Consider the following 25,346-nt stretch of genomic DNA (forward strand, 5'->3'; position numbering starts at 1 on the left):
CCACAGATTGCAGAGTTAGCAGCTGTTGTCAGAGCCTTTGAGAAATTCAAAGACATACCCTTTAATTTGGTCACAGATTCAGCTTATGTTGCTGGTATAGCTATGAGAGCAGAACATGCTCTTCTCAAAGACCTTTCCAATCCAAAGTTACACCAATTGATTTCTGCATTAACACGCCTTATTTCCAGCAGAAAGCAACCCTATCATATAATGCATGTGAGGTCACACACCGACCTCCCAGGCATCATCGCAGAAGGGAACAGGAGAGCGGATGCACTAGCCATGGCAGTAGAGACTGCTAATGTTCCTAACATCTTTGCCCAGGCAAAGTTGTCGCATGCATTTTTTCATCAAAATGTACCTGCCCTTATCAGAATGTTTAAGCTTTCTAAGGAGCAAGCAAAAGCTATTGTTGCCACATGTCCAAGTTGTCAAAACTACCAGATACCATCCATGGGGACGAGAGTCAATCCCCGAGGTCTGAACAGCTGCCAGCTGTGGCAGACAGATGTAACTCACTTCACACCCTTTGGAAGGTCAAAATACGTGCATGTATCGGTCGACACATTTTCAGGAGCAGTGTTTGCATCATCACATACAGGAGAAACTGCACAGCACACCATAAAGCACTTCCTCCTTGCCTTCGCTACCCTGAGAGTACCAAAGGAGATTAAAACAGACAATGGACCTGCCTATACCTCTCATAAGCTAAAAGAGTTCTTCAGTGAGTGGGGAATAGAGCACAAGACAGGCATACCTGCAAACCCCACAGGACAATCCATCGTAGAAAGGACACATCAAACCCTCAAAAGAGTCCTCAATCAGCAGCAAGGAGAAACAAGAGCCATATCTCCAGTTGAAAGACTTTGCAAAGCTCTCTATGTCATCAACTTCCTAAACTGTACAACATCAGAGCCTGACCCACCAATACTTCGGCACTTTGCAAATACCACCCAAGCAAAGCTCACCGAGAAACCACCTGTGCTGGTGAAGGACCCAGAAACACATCAAACCACAGGACCTTTCCAACTGATCACTTGGGGAAGAGGGTATGCGTGTGTTCTACTACCATCAGGTCCGAGATGGTACCCAGGAAAAAACATCAAACCATACCTAGGCACTGCAAACACTACCGCTACAAACACTGACAAGAATCCTCCTGAGTCAAACACAAGTCCTCCTCAGAACCAAACAAGCTCTGCCTGGAGACGAAGACGTCGCCGAATCTCCACATGCATAGGGAAAGACCGTCCCACCACGCGACAGCAGACAAAACATAAAGCTGAATAATGTTCTGCTGCATTTAGCTAGAAGCTAGATATAGCTTGAATACAAAATTGTTCTCTGAATTTTAGAATTTTATGTTTTTACCCCTGTGTACCCTAAAAACCCTATTGTTCCCTTTTCTTGCCTCTTATCAAAAAAACCTATACCTACCCCCCCATCCTTAGCTTATAAGAAAAAAAAAAAAAAAAAAAAAAAAAAAAAAAAAAAAAAAAAAAGGGGGGGGGAAGGAACAAAGGAACAAGGGAGAAGACCCTAACCCTCTTGTCATAAAGATAACAAATTTTGCTTATATTCCCTATCAGAAGCCCCATTCCTGTCCAAAGATGAAAAATATCTCCGTTGGTGCTGTCCTTACTGCTGCCTGGATGCTCTTCACCGTACCGTATGCCATCGGTTGGATTAGCCCTCAGCCTAGCCATAATGTTTGGGTAACCTTAGCAAAAACATTAAAACAGGATAACATGTGTTTATCCATGGGAAGTGTTGATAACCCACTTTCCACATGTCTAGTAGGAATTCCCTTCGCAGCTGATGACTGGCCCGTCTATAACACAGAGCTCCTCCGCACCACAGGTAAGAGACCCAACCCGGTAGATACTTGGGATGAGTGGACAAAAATGTTGCCCAATGCTCTAGAGGAACCCCAAGAATTGGACCTGCTGGGGTCCTCCAAGGCAACATACTGCATCAAATTTTACTTCAGACGCCCAAAAAATAATTTGCCAGAAATTGACCAGACTAAAAACACATATCGAAAAAACATATCACCCATCAACAAAGCTTACAACCCTCCCGATTGGTGTAATTACACTGCCCGTGTGATCTCTGTGTCCTCTCTCAATCCCAAAGTATTACCCAAGGGAACGTTTCTCATCTGTGGTGACAGAGTGTGGGCTGGGATTCCCTCTCGACTCCAGGGAGGTCCCTGTACCCTTGGGAGACTTTCTACCCTGACTCCAAATATCACCTTGTTGCACAATTGGAAAAAAGAAAGCGAATTAAAACGCCACAAAAGGTCCTACACAGAATTTGATGAAAATTGCGATCCCAGATTATATGATTGGAACAAACCAAAAAAGATTGCTGTCTCCCTATTCCTACCATGGGTAGCTGCAGCCAAGGCCCTAGGTGAAATAAATCACCTCGGGTGTTGGCTCAGTAAGCAAGCTAATGCTACATCTGCAGCCCTGAGCGATCTCTTAAAGGAAGAAGAAACCACAAGACATGCATCGCTCCAAAACCGAGCAGCAATTGACTTCTTGCTGCTGGCCCATGGACACGGCTGCGAGGACTTCGAAGGGATGTGCTGCTTCAACCTCTCTTCACGCTCGGAATCCATCCATGCGAACATCCAGAAACTGAGGGACCTTGTGAAGGACTTGAAAGTAGAAAACAACCCGGACTGGGTTAATCACATGTTCAGTCAATGGGGATTAACAGGATGGGTTGCATCTTTGGTTAAGGGAATGTTGTGGATTTTGCTTGTGATTGTCATTGTATTAGCCATGTTCTCATGCCTTGTTCATTGTTTCAAAAGAGCTATAGGGAATGCCTTTTTTCTAAATACAGAAAGTGGAGTTGTAGCAGGCACAGGCCCTGTGGACCTGCCTTGGCGTTCAGAAACACGATGCTGAGTCAGGATGACTGAACAAAAGGAGCCCCTCTCTCCCGCTCTCGGACCCTGGCTTATCTCTCTGTAAAGCTATAGGTCACTTTCCTTTAACCCTTACCATTGGACAATTCTCAATCCTCCCTAACCCTATATAAACCCCTGTTTCTGCCCGGCTTGTCGGAGCCGCTGTCCCTGAGACCCTTCGAGACACTCCGTGGAAGAGCTACGAAGAAGACCAATAAAGACATCGTCTTGGAACCTCATACAGCGCTCTCCTCTCTTTCCCGGTCTCCCGAGTGCCTGCTGGGTGCCCCAGCCAAGCCTAGCTAGCCTAAAGAGCTGAAATCACTCATGAGCTGATAATCACTGAGCTGTATATCACTAAAGGCTAGCTAAGGCATAGGCTGGGTGCACTGCCAGAGCTTGGGCTGATTAGCCCCCCTCAGAGCTGAGCTATCCGGCTTTGGTGCAGCTCCTGGGTACACCCCGTAGCCCAGTCAGCGGCATTACTCTGCTGCCTGAGAGAGCCTCAGATCCCTGGGTGAGAGGCAGAGCACCTGAATAAAGCCTAAGCAAGGCACAGCTTTAGTCTCTTGCAGTTAAGAGGAAGAATCAAATAAGAATTTGCTGCAAACACGCCGGCAGCAAGTGTCTGAGCTGCCTAAAGCCAGCCACAATGACAGCAGAAGACAAGCCATTAGAGCTGTGACACTTTATAAGACAGGCATGACATGGTAACACAGAACAAAAATGTCACTTTGAAAGCTGCTGATAAATCACTTGGTAGGCAAAAGGAATCAACCTTTCCAAACACCATAAGGATGAATCCATGGGAATTTTTTTTTTCTGCTGATATTTAAGCTCTTTGGAGTTTTACAATCTGTTGTAAATGTGGCCACTTACCAAAAAAACCCCAAAGATAAATCCCAGCCCTGCTGAGTGTTGAGCACGAACAGGTATTCTCTGGCATGGTTCTGAAGGGGTTTTGTATTTTTTTTTTTTTTTTTTTTTGTATTTTATGGGGGTTTTTTGGTATTATTTTGTATTTGTTACAGCTGCAAGCTGAAAATGTGCCCACCTGAAGGACTTTTACCTGTCAGGACCCAGGACATCCCTCTGGCTGCCCTGGGTGATTCCAGACCCTGGCAGGGGGCTCAGAGACCTTGGCACAGAGTCACAAACACCTGTGCCTTTGATTTTAGCCATGGAAACAATTCCCAACTTTGTGTGAGGAGTTACAAACCACAAGGGTTTGAGTAGAATGACAGTGAATTTGTCACAGGGTGAAAAAGCAGAATTTTGGGGATTTAGAATGGGGGTTCAAGAGGCAAGATGGAGGAATCTGGGTGTGTCCTGTCCTTCTTGTTCTTGTCCTCCATCTTCTGCTGGGATGGTGACACTTCTGGATTGGTTTAGAGCAGAGACAGACTGTCTAACACAGGTGATAGGTGTTGGGAAATTATTGTAAATAAAGCACACGTAGTTCTGAGTATAAAAAGCCAACACCATGTCCCAGACTGCCAGGCAGGATGGATTCCATCACCATCTGTATGGCAGGTGTCCTGTGTCATGTGGGCAGTTTTTCCTTATCTCTTCCACAATCACTGCCCCCTCTGGGCAGACCCCTGCTGATAACAGGCCATGGAATGTCCCTGCAGGGCTGATAAGAGCTGCAGCATCCCACTGGGAGATGTGAGCCCAGGGGGAGGAGCCAAGCATTCCTACCCGGATAGAATCTGGAGATTCTGGGACACCAGCACGGCTTCTACACTGGATCCCCAGAGGAGCAGCAGCTGCCTCTGCCCCTGGATCTCCAGAGGATTCTGCCCCCTTCTCCAGGATCCCTGCTCCAGCAGAACCACCCCTGGCACTGCAGGAGGGCTGCAGCCACAATTCCAATGGCCCTGCTGCAGCACCCTGACCCACAGGGTGTCAGGCTGTGTTCTGACCCTGTCAGTGTTGGTTTGGTTCACTGCATTGTTTATTTTATCCTTTTATTTTCTCCCCTATTAAAGAACTGTTATTTCCTGCTCCCATATTTTTTGCCTGAGAGCCCCTAATTTAAAATTTATAGCAACTCAGAGAGGTGGGGAGGGTTTGAATTCTCCATTCCAGGGGAGGCTCCTGCCTTCCTTAGCAGGCACCTGGCTTTCCAAACCAAGACACACCACCCCAAGGGCAGGGACTGTGCCACAACCCGACCTGCTGGACAGATCTCAGCAGGTCAGAGAAAGAATGTCACAGATCAGAGCAAATAAACAACCTTGAAAAGCAGAACTGAGGAATCTCAACTTCTTCTTTGGTCGTGGGGCTGGGAAAAAGACTTTTAATACCTCAAGGTCATCTCAGCCACAGAAACCTGAGCCTCACCTGCAGGACATCCTGGATCTTCACCCACACGTCCACCATGTCGTAGAGCTTGATGTCCCCGTCGTGCTGGCTGCAGGGGGAGGCCACAGTCTGCTGCAGGTGGCCCAGCACCACGGCGTGCGCGGCGGCCACGGCGTTGAACTTGTCAAAGAGCAGCTCCAGCAGCTCCAGCAGCAACCTGGCAAGCACAGACACAGCTCTGCTCAGCTTCTGGAACGTTCCACAGGCTCGCAGCAGGGCGGGGGGACAGGGCACTGTGGGTTCATGTCCTGTTTTGTGACATGCTGAGGTCACCTCTCTGTGGGCTCAGGGGACTTATTGTATTTGTGGGGTGCCCCCGTGGCAGGAAGGAATGATGAATCTGACTCCATGCTCTCAGAAGGCTGATTTATTATTTTTTGATACTTTATTATGTTTTGATACTATGTTATATTATAGAATGCTAAACTAAACTATACTAAAGGGTACAGCAAGGATACAGACAGAAGGCTACAAAGATAATAATGAAAACTCCTGACTCCTTCCAGAGCCCTGACACAGCTTAGCCCTGTCATTAATCATTAAGTCAAAACAATTCCCATGAAACCAATGAAGCATTCACCTGTTGGATAAACAATCTCCAACCAAATTCCAAAGCAGCAAAACACAGGAGAAGCAATCAGATAATATTGTTTTCCTTTTTCTCTGAGGCTTCTCAGCTTCTCAGGAGAAAATCCTGGGTGAAGGGATTTTTCCAGAAAATATTAATGTGACAGGGACTCACTTCAGCTCAGGTTTGGTATCTGAACATTCCTGAGGATTTTTCTCCTCATTCCCTTCCCTGTATCATCATTGCTCACTTTAAAAGTGTCCTGTTTAGGGCTACAGAGAAGACAAAACCCATTATTAACTGCACAGTAATTAAACTGGACTAACATAATATTAGAGCCCATTGTGAGAGCCCACGCAGGGAGGAAAACAATCTGCTCTTCCCCCAGAAAAAAGTATGACTTTAGGAACTGACTTACCCACACAACCAGGATAAAAGGAATTCTTTTGGCGTTATTAAATTAATATGGCAGGTTTCAAATGACAGGAAATATCAGAAAGCTAAAATACCAACCTGCCATGATTTTACTCCTATTGTACTCCTATATAGCTTATATTGTTTTACTCCTACTTGTTAGAGCCATAACATCACCTAAATGCACGGCACTGTACCTGCTCCTCTGGTTCCCTACTGCCCTATTATCATAATTAAAGCACCTTTGCAAAGTCCTGAACAGTTTGTGATGAGGCAGCACTGTGGCATTCACATTTTCTGGAAAAATCCCTTCACCCAGCATTTTTCTCCTGGGAAGGTGAGAAGCCTCAGAGAAGAAGGAAAACAATATTATCTGATTTGCTTCTCCTGTGTTTTACTCCTTTAGAAAGTCTTTGGAGATTGTTTACCAACAGGTGGTTGTTTAATTAGTTTCTGCTATGAGTTGTTTTAACTCAAAGGCCAAGTGGGGCCAAGCTGTGTCAGGACTCTGGCAGGAGTCATGAGTTTTCATTATTTATCTTTTTAACCCTCTGTAAGTATCCTTTCTGTATTCTTCAGTATAGTAATTAATATACTATAGTATCCTAAAAAAATAAATTAGCCTTCTAAAAACATGGATTCAAATTCATTATTCCTTCCTGCCACAGAGCACCCTGCAAATACAATCCAGCACCATCACATCTTTTACTGTCGGAGAACAGCAAAATCCTGCTGGAGCTCCCTGCCGTTTAAAGAGCAACTCGAGTCCCCGGTAACCCCACCAAAACGTGGAGATAACACTTCCCAAATCCATATGTTAGGCACTTGTAGCTCTGACAGACAGGCTCCATCTCATTTCCTGCAGCAGCTCTGGAGCCACCACATGCTCCGAGTCTGCCCAGCAGGAGCTGTGAGCCCCAGGGCAGGAGCTGCTGCCGCTCCTTCTGTGGTGTCCCAGGAACAGGGAATGGGGTTGGGAACACCTCAAGGTCATCCCTGGGCTGCTCCAGCCCCAGTGTCCAGCCTGGCCTGGGACATTGCAGGGATGCAGGGGCAGCCCCAGCTGCTCTGGCAATCCCAGCCCAGGCAGGAATTCCTCATTGCCAAGATCCCATCCATGGCTGCCCTCTGGCAGTGGGAGCCATTCCCTGGGTGCTGTCCCTGCAGGCCTTGTCCCCAGTCCCTCTGCAGCTCTCCTGGAGCCCCTGCAGGCCCTGGAATGTGCTGGAAGCTCTCCCTGCAGCCTTCCCTTCTCCAGGGGAGCATTCCCAGCTCTCCCAGCCTGACATTGGATCCATCTCCTCTCCAAGACATTCATGGCCCCAGGGGCTTCACTTGGAATCTCAGGAAACCATGAAGGGTCTCCCTTCCCTTCTCCTCTCTTTTCTCTCCCCATTTTCCATCAAAATCCCTGGGGATGGATTCTGAGTGTCCCAAATCCCAGAGTCCCAGAGCAGTTTGGGTGGGAAGGGAGCTCAAAGCTCATTCCAGGGACACCTCCCCTATCCCAGGGTACTCCAATCCTTCCTGGGACACTGCAGGGATGCAGGGGCAGCCCCAGCTGCTCTGGTAATCCCAGCCCAGCCAGGAATTCCTCATTGCCAAGATCCCATCCATGCCTGCCCTCTGGCAGTGGGAGCCATTCCCTGGGTGCTGTCCCTGCAGGCCTTGTCCCCAGTCCCTCTGCAGCTCTCCTGGAGCCCCTGGAATGTGCTGGAAGCTCTCTCTGGATCCTTCTCCTCTCCAGCTCTCCCAGGCTGGCTCCGGCCCTCTGAATTAATTTGTGACCTTCTCCACTCAAACTTTTCTTCATTTTTATTTTAATGATTGTAAATCTATACCATGTTTTGAGGCCAAGTATTAGAGCAGGATTCTGGCCACTTCCCTCTGAAGTGCTAAGAGCTTCTGTTGTAAGGGACAAAACACTCAGTATAGAAAGGCTTGAACCATAGAAAACATTGGGGTTACTTTCTGATCACATCTGGATATTGAAATCTTTACATCTTACAAAATGTAAATATGACTCTGATAAGAAACACTGACTTTCCAATAAAAACTGTTTTTTCTCAAAATCCTCAGAATTTCAATTTATTTTTTTTAAAGCTGACATTTCCCTAATTATTTTTTTGAAGGTTAGCTTTGGCCCTGAGCCACAACATCTGTAACAAAAAAATAAAAGAGTCACAAAAACAACGAGCCACTGGAACCAAGATACCTATTCAAACAAAACCCAATAAATTGTGTATGTATCCTTTTTCTTCATATTTCAAAACAGCAGCAAATGCTAAAAGATGTGACAATATGGAACTAAATTAATTCTCTACCACTGAGAAAATGTTCTCACTGTCAGCCCAGATTCCTTCCAAGAACTCAGTTACCCTTACCCCTCCTTGCTGCCCAGGAAAAACAGTTTTGGAGAGCTCAGCTACCTGGAGAGTTGGACAAGCTCACTTTATTCTCACTAGGTGAGCCTGTCCTCTCATTACCAGCTTCTTCATGGGGCCATGAGTAAGATAATACTGCCTTTTAGATATTATAGTGTTATATTATTATTATTATCTATATTATTCAAGATGATAATTCCTTTTTGTTTGGAATTCCAGTGTCATCTTCCAGACATGAAATCCCCCAGATCCGGAATCCAGGGTCAGCAGCTGCCACCCCAGTACATTTTCCATTCCCATCACTGTATTCCCACATCTCCCTGCCTTCACCTTAGCCAGCATCTCTTATCTTTTTTCCCCTAAAAGTCCTATAAATCTGTGAGGTCATTTTGGAAAGAAGGTGACCCAAAAGAGACCCAGGCAATGAGACAAAACCCACCAAATTGCATCAATAGATATTACAAATATATATATTAATATATATTGCAAATTGCATCAGATAGCCTGGCCTGGATGGGGCTGGAGCAGGGAGTGCCCTGAGCTGAAGAGGGACAGGCAGTGACAGGAAAATTTGTCACAGCCACCTGATAACCCCTACAGCCAGAGGGAGGGGAAATGTGCTGGGGACAGTGACACAGAGTCAGAAGGGACTTCCATGGTCCAGGCAATAATGGGAGTGAAGTGATGGCCAGGGACTGCTGCCACCTGGGAGAGGATATCAGTGACAATTCAGGCATTTCAGGCTGTGCCTGGTCAGAGGGGTGGCCTGGACATAATTCCTGTGTTTATTTCAAAGCCTGGAGATGAGGGCAAAAGTCACAATATAATATGGATGTGTAGGGAAAAACACATGGAATCCAAGCATGAGGACTCAGGGGCAAAAGTGTCAATCTCTTCATGGACTGGATTTGTAATGTTTCCCTAAAAGTCCTATAAATCTGTGAGGTCATTTTGGAAAGAAGGTGACCCAAAAGAGACCCAGGCAACGAGAGAAAACCCATCAAATTGTATCAATAAATATTGCAAATATATATATTAATATATATTGCTAATTGTATCAGATAGCCTGGCCTGGAGGGGGCTGGAGCAGGGAGTGCCCTGAGCTGAACAGGGACAGGCAGTGACAGGAAAATTTGTCACAGCCACCTCATAACCCTGAGATGAGGGCAAAAGTCACAATATAATTTGGATGTGTAGGGAAAAGCACATGGAATCCAAGCATGAGGATTTAGGAGCAAAAGTGTCCATCTCCCATCTCTTCATGGACTGGATCTGTAATGTTTCCTTACCAAAATGTCCCATAAATCTGTCCCTCAAGTAGGCATCCATCCACATTGTTATCCTAAAGTGCAAACTCTTCCAAAACTCAGGAGAGCCCCCCAGGTTTGTGCAGCAGCACCCCAAGGAAACTCAGCACAGCCAATTCTGGGCCACTTTGCCCTCCACAGCCCCAGATAAGGATTTCTAAATGTGATGGTGTGACTAATGAGCCACTAATTAAGGCTAAGGCAGTGGCAATTCCTACAGTTAAGATTTTCTCCTTCAACTTCTTTCAAGCACAGAGATCTAAAAATATTAGAGAATTTCTCTAGACTTTAGAATTATCCACTTGAAGCTGAGCTCTGCTAGAACGTGGTGAGATTCAGAGCTTTCAGTTATCTTCCTCCAGGGACAAGGAGTTACTTAGAACTCCTGCCCTTCTTGAAGCTCTGAGGATCTGGGAGAGCACCCAGAGAGTCATCCCAAACCAGAATAATCTGGAGTTTAAAAATCTGGGAGTCATTAACAATATTTTTATACACCAATGTAAAAGATGACAGCACAAAGCTACATGGAAAAGCTTGTAAGGAAGGAAGGGAGTTAAATTGAAAAAGTAACAAGAATGAGATCAGCAGTGGCTGTTATCAGATCTGCAGCTTTTCTGGCCAGGTTCTACAAATCATTTCTGTCTTGTACCACGAGAGGGGCTCTAAATCATTGCTGCATGTGGTCTCAAAAGGAATTACACCACAATTTCCCCAAGCAGACCCTCAGCCTCATCCTTGGTTTGGGTTGGAAGGGACTTCAGGGATGATCTGACAGCCTAATGAACAGTTCAGCAGTTCTGGGCACTGCACTGAGCTCAAATTTGGGGTCTTACAGAGCTCTGTTGAAGCAGGAGGGCCTTGCTGTTCAGATTTATTTGTCCCCTGACAGTAGGAAAGTCTCTGAGCTTTGATTTAAAAGTGAAGCTAATTTGAGGGGTGGGGACACCCTCCCATACTGTAATTTATTCTTTTCAATATAAATGAATTCACCTGCTTGCTGTAAACTTCAGGTGTGATTTAGGTTTAGAACCAGTTCTAATTATGTCTGTACTCCACAAAAATTCAGGACACTTTCCATGAGCATCTTAAAGACTCACACTCTGCAACAGCTGCCAAAACCCATTAAACCTTTGTGTGCCTCACTCAACCCTCTGGGCAGGTTAATGGCATTGATGTATGACCTGATCCAATTTATCAATTCCAACAGACAACCAGGAGCCACACAACCTCTCCAGACTGGTTCATAAAAAAAGTATCAAGGCATCAGAAACTAAAATTCTGCCTTCTGACCCATCTAAAAAAAGCTCATTTTCACTGAGCTATCAGCACTGTAACTCTACAAAGTCTTCAAAACAGAATTGTTTTCACAGCAGTGCTAATGAGAGGAATTAAAAGAGGAATTTTTATCAAGCTGATGTTTTCCTTGGGAGTGATTTTCCACTACAAATATTGCACATCATGAAGATACACACTTTACTTTTCTGCCATTAATTCTCTTTGGACAACGATCACGACAATGTGGAGATGAATATTTCAGCTGGAAGAGATTCCTGCTGAAATCCTTGTGTTCCAAAGGCCACTTCCAGTGAATTCTGAGGAGCAGCACAAACACAGTGCCCAGCTGGCTCCCACACCTTGCTATTACTGTAAAACAATTAGAGACTTGGCCATACATTGGTGATAGAATTAGTTCCATACATGATTTCAAAGCTCTGCACCTGCATCAGCTTAATTGGACTCTGCTACACTCGAAATCACCCAGCTGAATTTTCTCATTTCAAGTCATATTATCAATTATGACTTTTTTAATTTTTTTTTTTTTGCAGCAATCAAGGGCTGGGAGTTGAAATCTCCTTACCTAGGCTGATTTTCCTGGGAAATGTTCTCCCCTCTCTGGTAGCCATTATCAGCCACCTGAGTGGTGGAGCGCTTCACAATCTGCTTGAGCTCCTGTTCCAAGCGATCCTGGATGGCTTTCACTGTTTCTGGGATCTTCTTCAGCTTGGCCAGCCCCTTGATGAGGATTCCCATGAAGACAGCACTGTTCTCCTCTGGATCCAGCTCTGTGTCCTCTTTGATCTCCAGAAGGCTCGAGTCTCGCACTGGAAGAGATTTTAATCCCAGATTTTAGCAGGAACCCAACAGCAGCACCCTGAAGAAGCAGCACAGGAGCTCCTCTGGCTTCACAGAACTCCCAGCACATGGAGGAACCAAAGATGAACAAGGAAACCAGAAACACTTGGATTTTGAGGGGAAGCAGGGGATGTTTCTGTTTGCTTGGGGGCTTCCCTGGACAGAAACCCAGCAGCCTGCACAATGGATTGAGTAAGGAATGTTGTCAGCAATTGTTGTGGTGCTGTTGTGATGGTCCCCAGGACGAGGTGAGAGATGAGAACTGACTGCAAGTTCTCAGAAGGCTGGTTAGGATAATGATATGATATGATATGATATGATATGATATGATATGATATGATAATGATATGATATGAAAATGCTACACTAAAACTCTACTAAAGAAAGAGAAAGGAGACATCAGAAGGCTAGCAAAGGATGAATAATAAAAACCTGTGACAGAGAGCCTGACACAGCTGGCTGTGATTGGTCATTAATTAAAAACAATTCACATGCTGGGTAAACAATTCTCCAAGTCACATTCCAGAGGAGCAAAACATGGAGAAGCTGAAGCTTCCCAACTTCTCAGGAGAAAAGATCCTGGCAAAAGGATTTTTCATCAAATATGTCAGTGACATAGGAACAATTCATGGTGTCAATTCCGTGGTAGGAAACAGAGGAAGTCTGGTGCAATCAAAGATATTCAGGAATAAGAGGGTACAATATCCCTACAAATCTCTTGAATGTGTTTCAAGGTGCTAAAACCCCCTCAGTTTCCTCCCCAGCTGGTTTCCCTTGCTGTTTTCTTCACAGGAATTTTCATTACAAACACTATCAAGCTTAAGAGACTGCTGATGAATTCAGCAAAGTTTACACTGCCCAAGTGACTGATTGTTTGATTTTATCTTTTTCTGCTTTATTACGTCTGTCAAGGGGTTGATGAAGTTCCTCAAATCTTCCATCAAGGCTTCTAGAAGGGGAAAGTGAGAAGAATTAGAGAGGATATTGCAGATATGGTCCTGAAATAACAGGGATTGCACAGGGAGAAATCCTGTTGCTAAGAGACAGAGGATGTGAAAGCAAGAGAGACTCTGCTTGTTTTAAGTAGGTTCATTAAGCAACATTTCTTAATTTAAAGATAACACCCAGCAACAACAAAAGCATGCCTCTGTTAAAGACTGGGTGAAACATTTATTAAATATATTTAAACACTTCTGTGAAGTAAGTGTCTTCAAGGCAAACTGAATGAAAAGCATCTTGGAAGATCTACAGCCACTCTGTGCCATCCACCAATCCAGATCCTTGGATCAAAATGAAAACCCAAAGGCTGATTCATCTGACTGGGGCTGAGCTCTGAAAAGGCTGCTGGGTGACAGATGACTCCCATGGTTTCAACTCCTCACCAGATTTTACTTTGAAACTTTTCCAGGCAGCTGAAGAAATGTCAAAAGATCCAGCAGAAGGGTGGAAGGAACATGGCAGGAGTGAGGAATGGCTGCCTGAAGCTGGGCTCTGACCAGAGGAGCAGCACCACTGCTAAGGTAGAGAAAAATCAAGAAAACAATGGCCCAAGCATGGTGCCAGTTTATAAATAACCCCAATAAATGGGTGCCAGTTTACACCAGCCTCAGGCTCAATCAATCAAGAGGCTGATTTTTTCCTGCACTGTCATCCCAACTCTGCACCTCTGGCTCAAAGCAAGCTCATGGCTCACATGGTCCCACATCTGAACCCAGAGCAGCAGGTGAGAGTGGGGAGAGGATGGATCCTGTTCTGGAGCCAGCCTGGGAGAGCTGGGGGTGCTCCTCTGGAGAGGAGAAGGCTCCAGGGAGAGCTTCCAGCACATTCCAGGGGCTCCAGGAGAGCTGCAGAGGGACTGGGGACAAGGCCTGCAGGGACAGCACCCAGGGAATGGCTCCCACTGCCAGAGGGCAGGCATGGATGGGATCTTGGCAATGAGGAATTCCTGCCTGGGCTGGGATTGCCAGAGCAGCTGGGGCTGCCCCTGCATCCCTGCAGTGTCCCAGGCCAGGCTGGAAAGGACTTGGAGCAGCCTGGGAAGGTGTCCCTGCCATGGCAGGAGGGCTGGACTGGATGACCTTTGAAAAGACCCTTCCAACTCCAAACTATTCCATGATCCTCTGACAATGAACACCAGGAAGATCAAACAGTGCTTGTTTCTCTCTCACACAGTTCTTTCAATTAAATGTGAACAAGTTACAGGACAAGCAACTAGAAACACCCAGAATGCAGTAATTAAAAAAAAAAAATCAAAAAAAGCAAAGATAAAATAAAGACATTTCAAACACCAATTGCAATTTAACAACTGGATGCAGAACTGCTCCTGCTCAAAGCTCTGCTCCATCACAGACCTTTCACCCCACAGAGCTGCCAAGGACTTTGTGGCTGCAGGCCTGGTCTCTGCCCACTCTGTTATTGTTATTTGTTATTCTCCAAAACCCACAGCAAAACTCAGGCACAGACACAGAAAATGAGCTCTTTGGAACCAGAGCTGTGAAAAAACACTGGAAATGCTACAGGAGGCAAGGTTTAGACTATGATTTTTTTAAAAAAAACCCTAAATATCTTGTTTCTCTGAGTTCAATGCAGATATTTGCCAGCCTCTCAGAGGACAGGTCCTGTCATGAGGCTGCACCCTCCTGAAAGCAGCTTGTAAATTATTCTTAATATCACACAATGAACACCCAAGAGGGAGGAAATGGAGCTGTAGCCAAATGTGAGGACAGCATTTAGGAGGAGTAAAAGCAGCAATCTTGCTGAGAACTCTGCCAGCACACTGAGACAAACTCTTCCATTTTCCAAAGAGCAAACCAATTTCCAGCATCCTCAAATAGTCAGGACATTGATTTACATCTCTCACAAACAAGAGCAAAGTGAGCAATTCGATATCTGGGAGCTGCACAGGGCTCTGGAGGCTCTGTCAGATCTGGGTGTTTGATGAAACAGTGGGAGCCTGTTTCCAGTGTGTTTCCTGCACATTGTCCCCATGAACCAGGAGCCCTGGGCAGCTTTGGGGGCCCATTCATCTGTGAGATCTGACAAGATCCCAACCCTGGCTAACTGTCCTGTCCTTTTCTCGTGTCTTTCACACTTCAAACATCCTCTCCTGCCATTTAATGCCATCAAGGGGCTGTTTGACCACAAAGCTTTGGCCCAGGAACAAGCTCCTCCTGTCCCCTCCCTTATTGTATTTGCAGGGAAAGGCCCCAGTGAAGGCAGGAATGATGAATCTGACTCCATGCTCTCAGAAGGCTGATTTATTACTTTATGATACTATATTTTATTAAAGAATACTAAACTATACTATACTAAAGAATACAGAAAGGATACAGACAGAAGGCTACAAAGATAATAATGAAAACTCCTGACTCTCTCCAGAGTCTGGACACAGCTTGGCACTGATTGGCCAAAGAGTGAAAACAACTCACAGAAATCCAATGGAACAATCACCTGTGGGTAAACAATCTCCAAACACATTCCACATGAGCACAACACAGGAGAAGCAAATGAGATCAGAATCGTTTTCTTTTTCTCTGAGGCTTCTCAGCTTCCCAGGAGGAAAATCCTGGGCAAACGGATTATTTCAGAGAATGTGAATGTGACACTTCCTCTTCTAGAAAGGCATCAAAGCCCCCAGGCATTTATGAAGGAGTTCACCTGGAAAATTGCAGCTCTGTGGGCAGAGGAGCCCATGGGTGAGGAAAGCTGTCCCTAGAGAAGAGCTCTCAGAAGGGAGAGCTTTGTCTGTACTTCCTTCCGAACTGGGAATATGAATAACTTTGTTATTCTTTGGGATGGAGAAGTTATTCCTAGCTTTGGTTCTGGGAAGGAAGTGGGGGGAGAGCAGATCTGCCACCTTGGACTGTCACTGGGCCTGTCCAGGAGCCTGGCTGAGACTCCCTTGGGAGCCTGTCCTGCAGGGCAGAGGAGTCCAGGAAGGCTGGACATCCTTCTAGAAGGAAATCCTAAAGGCACAGGAGCAGCTTGTCCCAGTGAGCCAAAGCAGGAAAAAGACCAGCCTGGCTGGACAGAGAGCTTTGGCTGGAATTCAGGGGAAAAGGAGAATTCCTGGCCTTTGGAAGAAGCAGAATGCAGCCAGGAGGAAGAGAAGGATGTAGTGAGGTTGTGAAGGGAGAAAATGAGAAGGGCCAGAGCCAAGTGAGAACTTAACCTGGTTATTGTTGTAAAGGACAATAAAAATATTTCTATAAATACATCAGCAAGCAACGGTGGGCCAGGGAGAATCTCAATCCTTTGCTGGATGTGGTGGAAATGGTGACAAAAGGAAGAGGCTGAGGCACCAAATGCATTCTCTGTCCAGTCTTTCACAGCAAAATCCTGTTCTCAGGGCAGCCAGGGGAATGCAGGGATGGGGAGCAGAAGGAAGCCCCAGAATCCAAGGGAGGTGGGCAGTCCACACTACCTGCACACTCACAGGTCCCTGGGGCAGATGGGATCCACCCAAGGGCTCTGCAGAGCTTTCCAAGCCTCCATGGCCTGGGCTGTAAGATATGGTTTGGGGCTGTGTGTTCTGTCCCCATCTGTCAGAGCTGGGGCAGTTCTCTCTGTCCATGGGGCAGTTTTCTCTCTCTCTCCCACAGCCCATCCTCCCTCCAGCAGATCTCTGCTGTCCATGGCCACTGAGTGTCCCTGCAGGGCTGATCCAATTCCACCATCCCATGGGGAGATGCTGCGCCCAGGGCAGGAGCCAAGCATTCCTACCTGGATACAATCTGCCCTGGAACAGCACAGCAGCCTTTGCCCCCTGCATTCCCAGAGGAGCAGCTTTCTCCTGCCCTGCATTCCCAGAGGGAGAGCAGGCCCATCTCCAGCAGCCCTGCAGCTGCAGAGGAAAACTCCCCCCTTGTGCAGGATCCTGCTGCAGCAGAGCCACAGCTGGCACTGCAGGAGGGCTGAGCCCCCCTGGGATGGGGCTGTGCCCCCACCCTGGCACACAGGGGACAGGGACTGCTCTGCTCACTCTGACACTGGGCTGGTTTCTTGTTTGTACTATTGCATTTATATTTCTAATTTTCCCAGTAAAGTGTTATTCCTGCTCCCATATCTTTGCCTGAGAGCCCCTTCATTTCAAAATTACAATAATTCAGAGGGAGGGGGTTTGCATTTTCCATTTCAGGGGAGGCTCCTGCCTTCCTGGCAGACACCTGGCAGACACCCCAGTGCCACGGCTGGGGGTGCCCTGGATCCCCTCACCCAGGCTATTGATGAAGGTTAAACAGCTTTCTCCAGGAGAATTTTCTGGTAAAAAAGGCTTGACCAAAGTCTGGGTAGACCTGACACATCCCCAGCCTTTCCTTCATCCTCCAAGAGGGTCACTTTGTCCAGAGAAGATCAGCTTGGCCAAGCAGGACCTGCCTTTCCTGACCCTACTCTGACTGGGCTGATCCTCTTGTCCTAACAAAGCTGCAAACCTCTTGTGAAGCAGAACATTTAAATACATCTCATCAAAAGCCTTCTAAGACAACAGCTTGAAGGAATGATGATTTTGCCACATTCTCTAATAAAATTGCAGCCATTTTCACAGATTTTTCATCACCAAACCATTATTCATCTGAAAATGCTCAACTTTGTGTTCAAGCAGGCTGAAGTTGAGCTGTGGGTTAAACCCCTAAAAGCTGAACCATGTCCAGAGTTACAGAGAGGGGAGTTTCCTGATCCCTGCTCTGATGATGCCCTACAGAAACCTCTGTTCCACCTGGGATTCATTTGCTCAGCACTGCCATTTCCCAAGGAACCCACCTGCTGCAAGGAGCTTTTTAACAGCTCCTGTCTGATCCCTAAAAAGCCAACTTTGGGAACTCATTTAAGCAAAGCAGCTGAAAAAAAAAGGCTCTTGGGTCTTGTTTTTCATTCCAGTGAACAGCCAAAATTTGCTGCTCCTCATTATGAAGGTTTCATTATCCACGAGCTTTTATGGGAGTCTTGTAAAATGGAATGTACTATTTTCCATGATTTATGTCCTTCTGGTGATATCCTTTGTACTTTCAGTCCTTCCAGAGAAAAGCACACGAGTTCCTGGTGGCCCAAAGGCATAATTTCAGATTTGAAGGAACATCACCTGCTAATTCCTGGTGCTGAATCCTTGTTCTGACACGTTCATGGAGCTACAAACGGGCACCTCCAGCAGAAATGGGTTCTTGGAAGATTTTGGGAATTTTCTGCTCTGCATCACTACCAAACCCAGAAGAAAACCCACTTGAAAATCCTCCTCATCTACACAAGCAACACAATTAAGTCTCCAATTAAAAAAATAAGTGGACTGTAGCCAGTTATTTGATGTTGGGACCACACACAGGAACAACTCATAAAATTACACAGAAAGAGCAATTATGTGTTACTCTCCTGGCTTTCACCACATGGATCTAAAAATCTCCTTGATTTTCCCTTTCCTTCCTCAAACACATCCCCAGATCATTCAATTCTAAGAAAAAATGATAAAGGCAATTTACCCAGACCATAAGAAGAGAAGAAATCTTTTGAAGATTTATTGAGCCTGTTTGGAGTAGAGGCACCTGTGACAACGAACTGGCACAATGGCATTTTTTAGATTCACCTTGAAAATGGGATATTCCAAGCTCTGGCTCCTGCAGGGATTCTGTAGGAGCAGCTGTGGAGGTCTCCACATGTGGAGAAGTGTGTGGTTCTTGAAGAAAGAGAGCCAGGAGCAGCTCCTAGCCCTGACCTTTAACCACCACGCTGCCTGCCCATACAAACTCTTTTTGCTCTAAAAACCATTGAAATAAATTAGCAATTCAACATAAATCTACATATGCCACCCACAGCAGTATTTATTGGCACAGCCAGCTCATCTTCTGCTGGATTTCTAAGAAGTATTGTCCCAAATTTCCCAGGAAAGGGCACTGTGGGGCTTGTGAGCACCTTTTAGAGTTCCAGGAAGAGCCTGGCAAAGCAAGAAGCTTCCTAAATACCCTTCAGAGTACAGAAAGTTCAAGCAGAGAAATATAAATTCATTTCTCTGAACTGGCATGAAGGGAAAGTGTTACTGGTGAGCTGCCACATCTCCAATCCTCAGGTGAGCATTTCCAAAGGATTTGTTTGTTCGACGTGCAGCAGGAACAGCTTTAATTTCCTTATAAAGATTCTACAGCACAAGGTAACATCTCCTCTGGGAAGGGAGAGCAGGAAGGACTCCAAATTTTGGCATCTTTGCTGGGATGGGATGAATGAGTCAGTGCTTTTGAATGACACCCATTAATATGCACAGACACTTTGTTTCATCAATAAAAAGCCAAAGAACTTAAGTGACTACAGGCAGAAACAGCTTTTGTTATGCATAGGCATAAGTTTGAAATTCTCTGCTAGTCAGTGCAGTCCTGGAAAAGGCTACTTTTAAATAAAATTACAGGGGAAAAAACATCTACATAAGTACATTGTGCACTTGAAGCAGAACCATATGCATATTTTATGCAGATCAAATGTTTTCTGTTAAAATCCACATCCTTGCCAGGCTGAGGGACACTTGCCCAGCACTTCAGTGAGTGATGCAGAGCACATGGAGGAGCCAAGGAAAAGATTTTCTGGTGCACTGGGTGAGAAGAGCAAGAAGAGATCTGCTAAAAAAAAAAAAAGATCAGGAGGGGCATCTCCTGCTCTGTTCCCCAGCTGTGAGGTGGGAGATCCCCATCAGCTCCAGAACTTCAGACCTTTTGGGTTTTATTACCATATTTTAGGGGGAGAAAGTAGCAGCCACTATAAATATCACTCAAAAATGAGTATTTTAACATTTAGAGGGGTTGGAACTTGATGGTCTTTTAGATCCCTTCCAACCTGAACTATTCTATTTCCAGTGGTGATGCTGGGATTCAGGTTTTTGTGGTTTATTTCCTCAGTTCCTCAAAATCTTGTGATCTTTTGCAAGAAAACTGAACTGAACTTCCCACTGATTGCAGAGTGGAACAGGAATTCTTGAGTTTTTCCCTCAGAATTTTCATATTTTCAATTTTCTCCCAGATTTTGAGTGACCAGGCTGCAGTTTTTAGCTCTGGACGTTTGTGACTCCTCTCAAACCTCGAGGACACAGAAAAACAGCCCTAGGCTCCAAGACCAGCCTGGCAGGAGCAGAGCTGAAGAACAAAACCCCTCCAGGAGCAGAAGATAAGAGTAATCAGACAGAACAATCTGGGAGGCAAGTGTGACAAAACTAGAAACAAAAGGACAAAAGAATTAATAAGGCTGAAAAGAGAAGGAAATATTCTCTGCATTTGAGGAATACTGAAACAGTCAGGTTTGAAAGGGGGAAGAGACTGGAGGTCACTTCTGTATTATTCATCAAGGACAACCCCACTTATTAATCTCCTGAAACAATACAAAGATTAATTTCCCCTCTCTGCAGCCCTTCCAAAAGCTCAGACAAAAGCCCCCAGTGAAAAGAGTTTTCCTTGCTGTTTGTTTCAGTAACAGGAATAAAAGATCAGCCCCAGATTATTCCTGTGTACAGCCAGACCTTTAGTCAAAGTTACAAAGCTCCCACAAGGAACAGATTTGACCTTTTGGCTCCCACACAATAAAAAACTTCAGTAATATCTACACAAACCTGGCTGCCTGCAGTAAATAATGCTGAGGAAACCACCCAGAATGAACCCACTGCAAATCTCTGCTGCTCAAGAGATCAAGAACACCATCAAGGTGAGAACAGGCACAGGAAACTGAATGTATTTAAGGAGCTGGTGGGGGTTACAAGAGGAAAAAGATGATTTTCCATGAGGAAAAAAAGCCAAGTTCTGCCCCTGGACACAGCACCCACTCATTTTGTGACACTGCAAAATCACCTCAAAGGTTTTTGTCTCCCCTGAGCCATGAGGGGATGATTTGCCTCCTCCTGCTCCAGCAAAATCAGCTGGAGATCTACAAATGAATATATATGGCTTAAATACTCACTGCTGGAGCTTCCAGGAGTACTGAACTGGGAAGTCTCAAGGAATTTCCGAGGTGTGGATAAATTAGTGACATCCATCAGAGGCACAGGAGAGGAGTCTTTCACAAGGGACCTGTGGGAGGGGAAAGAATTAAAGCAAACATTATTAACAATATTTGTTCACAACAAATAATCCACTTATTCCTTATGTTTTAAGCCTAATAAACATATTAAGCCTAATAAATGTTCCCATTTCCATGCCTTCTGTCAATTTTTTAATCCTCCAAACTTCTTTATCCCCTCCAGAAACCTCCACCCTTTTTTTCCTGCCCTTCACATTCCTGTTTTGAGCCTACCCATGTACATCCCTTCCCAAATGAACCTCCTTACTCAAAAATTAAAACATTTTAAAAATTCACATTGTATTAGTTGACAAATATGTGCCACACCACCCCAGCTGCTGGACGTGGCAGGACACGAGCAAGAAATCATTTTTAGGAGAAAGAAATGTGGGAAGCTCCTACAATGGAGCTCAAGATGATTGCTTAGAGGTCAAAATGCTGATGGAAATGTGAAAAAACAAAGGTTAGGCTTGGTATCATGCAGAAGAACCACCAAAAGCAACAAGGTATCCTTGCTGCAAGAGTTCCTGTTTTCAGATATCCACAATGTGCATCAGGGACGGTGAAAAAAAGAGAATTCAGAGTAAGAGAAAACTCCCTGTAAAGCCACAAAATGCAGTTAATTAGCAGTGCCCCAGTCTGGGCACACCAAAGCTTTGTGGCTGTTTTAATTAAGAAGATGAGTAAGGAAGAGACTGATGACTTGCTAGCAGCCCTCCTTCCTAGAAATTTCAATTTCCACCCATCCTTTCTTCTAAAACTCATTTAATGCAACTGGTTATCTTGCCTTGCATTTTTGGCATGCAGATTTTTATTCATTCACACAATAAAATGCTGATTTATCTTTTCTTTGTATCTCTATCAAGTGCTGGCTCCCCTTTCGCTCCCCACCTCTCCTACTCTGTAAAAATTATCTCCCAACACCATGTCTCTCTCTTTTCCAGCCAATTTTCTTCCTTGCCTGCAACAACTCTAAATTAGGAAATTCAGGAAAAAATAGCCTGTATTAACTGAATTAGCCAGGCAAGAAGTTCCAACAGCTTTAAAACACTTTGGGACACATCAAAACCAACACATTTCAGCTCAGACACTGAAGAATTGAGGCCTCCATCTCATCACCTTATGGTTAGGAGGTTTTTAAAACTTGGATATTTCCTAGAAAATGAGCAACTTTTCCCTGACCTGAGGCTCATGAGCATGACATTTGTAGGAGAGGGATAAGATCAGGGAAGGGAGAGAATGAACAAAGGAGCTGAGGGAAGCAGCAAAATCCCAAGGAAAGAAGAGAAGCACCGAGAAAAGCAAATGAACACAAACAGGCTCGGAGGGGGATCAACAAATCTGAATGTTCTGCTCTCAGCCAGTGCTGAGGGATTTGCATGTCTTGGTTGGAAATAGGGTGTGTGTTCTGTCCCCATCTGTCAGAGCTGGGGCAGTTCTCTCTGTCCATGGGGCAGTTTTCTCTCTCTCTCCCACAGCCCATCCTCCCTCCAGCAGATCTCTGCTGTCCATGGCCACTGAGTGTCCCTGCAGGGCTGATCCAATTCCACCATCCCATGGGGAGATGCTGCGCCCAGGGCAGGAGCCAAGCATTCCTACCTGGATACAATCTGCCCTGGAACAGCACAGCAGCCTTTGCCCCCTGCATTCCCAGAGGAGCAGCTTTCTCCTGCCCTGCATTCCCAGAGGGAGAGCAGGCCCATCTCCAGCAGCCCTGCAGCTGCAGAGGAAAACTCCCCCCTTGTGCAGGATCCTGCTGCAGCAGAGCCACAGCTGGCACTGCAGGAGGGCTGCAGCCACATTTCTCTTCAGAGAGAAAAGCAAGGCACAATTCTTCCCAAGAATATTCTTATCTCACTTGCTGTGGCTGTGTGTGTGCCAAAGCAGAATGCAATGTGGAGATGGTTTCCCCACAGTGATGGTGTTTTGGTTCCTTGCCCTGTCAGGCCCAGGTGTGTGTGTGTGTGTCAGGACTGTCACTGACAGTCACAAGATTCTGTGCAGTGTGTGCAGAGCTGAGTGCTCGGCAGATTCAGTTTAGATGTAATGTAATATAGTGTAATATAACATAGAATAATATGGTATAATAAAGTAATTAATTTGCCTTCTGATACCTATGGAACCCTCCTGATCATTCTCTCTCCTCGACAGGGGTTCCCTGTAAATTCCATACAGGAGGGCTGAGCCACCATTGAATGGAACTGCTGCCACCACCCTGACCCACAGGCTGTCAGGTTTGGCTCTGGCAGTGTTGTTTTGTACTACTACATTTGCATTTTTATATTTCTTTAAATTTTTTTTCTGATAAAGATCTGTTATTCCTGCTCCCATATCCTTGCCTGAGAGCCCCTTCATTTCAAAATCACAATAATTCAGAGGGAGGGGGTTTGCATTTTCCATTTCAGGGGAGGCTCCTGCCTTCCTCAGCAGACACCTGGCTTTCCAAACCAAGACAGCAAGCCAGAGAAGCAGTTTGGGGAGGCGGGGGTGGCAGGGGACGGGGCAGGCTGTCCCACCCGAGGCGCGCTCTGTCCCGGCCGCGCTGCCCCACGCGGTTGGTGGAGCGGATGTAGAGGTGCCGGTGCAGCTCGTCGATCAGCACCAGGTGCAGGTTCATCTTCTTGCTGTGCAGCTCCAGCCTCAGGTCGCTCAGCCCCTCCACCTGCAGGAGGGGACCCTCCAGGGAATCCACTGCTGACACCTGGGGGGAAAACAGGGGACAGTTTTTACACAGCCATTCGTTTGACTCCCGCCATCAATTCATTCAGTTTTGCAATTTTCTGTGGCAGTCACATTTTCTGCAAAAATCCCTTTGCCCAGGATTTTTCTCCTGGGAAGCTGAGAAGCCTCAGAGAAAAATGAAAACAATATTATCTGATTTGCTTCTGCTGTGTTTTGCTGCTTTGGAATGTGGTTGGAGATTGTTTATCCAACAAGTGATTGTTCCACTGGATTCTGCTGGGAGTTGTTTTCGCTCTTTGGCCAATCAGGGCCAAGCTGTGTCAGGGCTCTGGAGAGAGTCAGGAGTTTTCATTATTATCTTTGTAGCCTTCTGTCTGTATCCTTTCTGTATTCTTTAGTATAGTTAATTTAGAATTCTTTAATACATAACAAATTAGCCTTCAAGAGCATGGAGTCAGAATCATCATTCCTGCCTTGGTCTGGGAACCCCGCAAATACAACCTCTTAGTTTAGGGGAGTGTCTGAATTCCAGGATGATTCTATCCTTAAAACCCTTCTAAAGCAGAAAATCTTGAAGTAATATTTCTTTTTTTCTATTCCCAAATCAATTATATAGAAGGGTTCGACATCCAAATAAGTCAGATTTAATGCACAGCCTTCAAATATTAAGCGTATGTATAAAACAAGTTAGTGAAAACACAGTTCTTAAATAAAAATCAAAGCATGGTTTATCCCCAACTAAGAGGATTATTAAGTAGAAAAGTGTTAGAAGAAGATAGTGACAATGCTGTTTGATGGTTGCTATTCTTTCCATTACAGAGACACCAAACAAACCCATTATTCCAAATTCTGCAAAAGGGGGAGAAAATGGCTTAAATTTAATTTGTTTAAACTCGTGACTGAAAAAGCTTAGGAGACCTCATCCTTTAGTCTGCACAAGGGCTAGGTCCTGTGGCTACACCATTTGAATATCTGAAATAATGACCAGCTGACATCCCATGAGCACTGGAATTTCCTCATTTTCTTTTCTATCCTAAAAATAAATGTGGACAAAACCCAAACACAGACAAAACCCACCAGGAATGACAAATCAGTGCCTAAAAGCAACACTCTCACTGTGCATCCCTCCCAGTTGGTTTTCTATTTAACAGAGATTTCCAGTTACTAATAAATAAATGATAGCATCCCTCTACAGCTTCCAAACTCTCAGTGCTGATGTTGTAAGAAACTGGAAAGAGCATGTTTGGCATGCAGAGGTTTTAAATAAAATTTAAAAACCCATTCCCTGCTAACTGAGGATGCTGTCAGTGAAATAAGACATTTGCTTGCACTTCAGGATCTGGGTTGAGAACAAACCTGTCAGCCAAACATTAAAAATTAAAAGCAAAGATACAGTGAGCAGCCAGCCCAGCCAAGGGCTGCTCCCTCAGTACCAGTAAATATTAACTCTGCTGAAAGAACATCCATCACCAGAGTATTCCTTTGCTGGCCTCCAAGCCCAGGACAAAACTGGAATATCCATAGGATAGCCAGGCTTTTTATATTCATTT

At 45.4% G+C, this 25,346-nt stretch overlaps 1 protein-coding gene across 2 annotated transcripts in view; it reads right to left on the minus strand.

The window, feature by feature from the left end:
* The window catches only part of EXOC4 (exocyst complex component 4), a 354,271-nt gene that overhangs the window by 289,396 nt on the left and 39,529 nt on the right, over nt 1-25,346 (minus strand). For both annotated transcript variants that reach the window (XM_084205380.1, XM_084205381.1), the window contains exons 4-7: nt 23,631-23,815; nt 21,016-21,125; nt 11,822-12,065; nt 5,270-5,447 (exon numbers count right to left, since the gene is read on the minus strand). In XM_084205380.1, the coding sequence (XP_084061506.1) occupies nt 5,270-5,447; nt 11,822-12,065; nt 21,016-21,125; nt 23,631-23,815 (717 nt within the window). The remainder of the gene's footprint in view (nt 1-5,269; nt 5,448-11,821; nt 12,066-21,015; nt 21,126-23,630; nt 23,816-25,346) is intronic.

This window comes from Fringilla coelebs (genome assembly GCF_963513975.1).
Source record: "Fringilla coelebs genome assembly, chromosome: 5".
Taxonomy (NCBI): domain Eukaryota; kingdom Metazoa; phylum Chordata; class Aves; order Passeriformes; family Fringillidae; genus Fringilla; species Fringilla coelebs.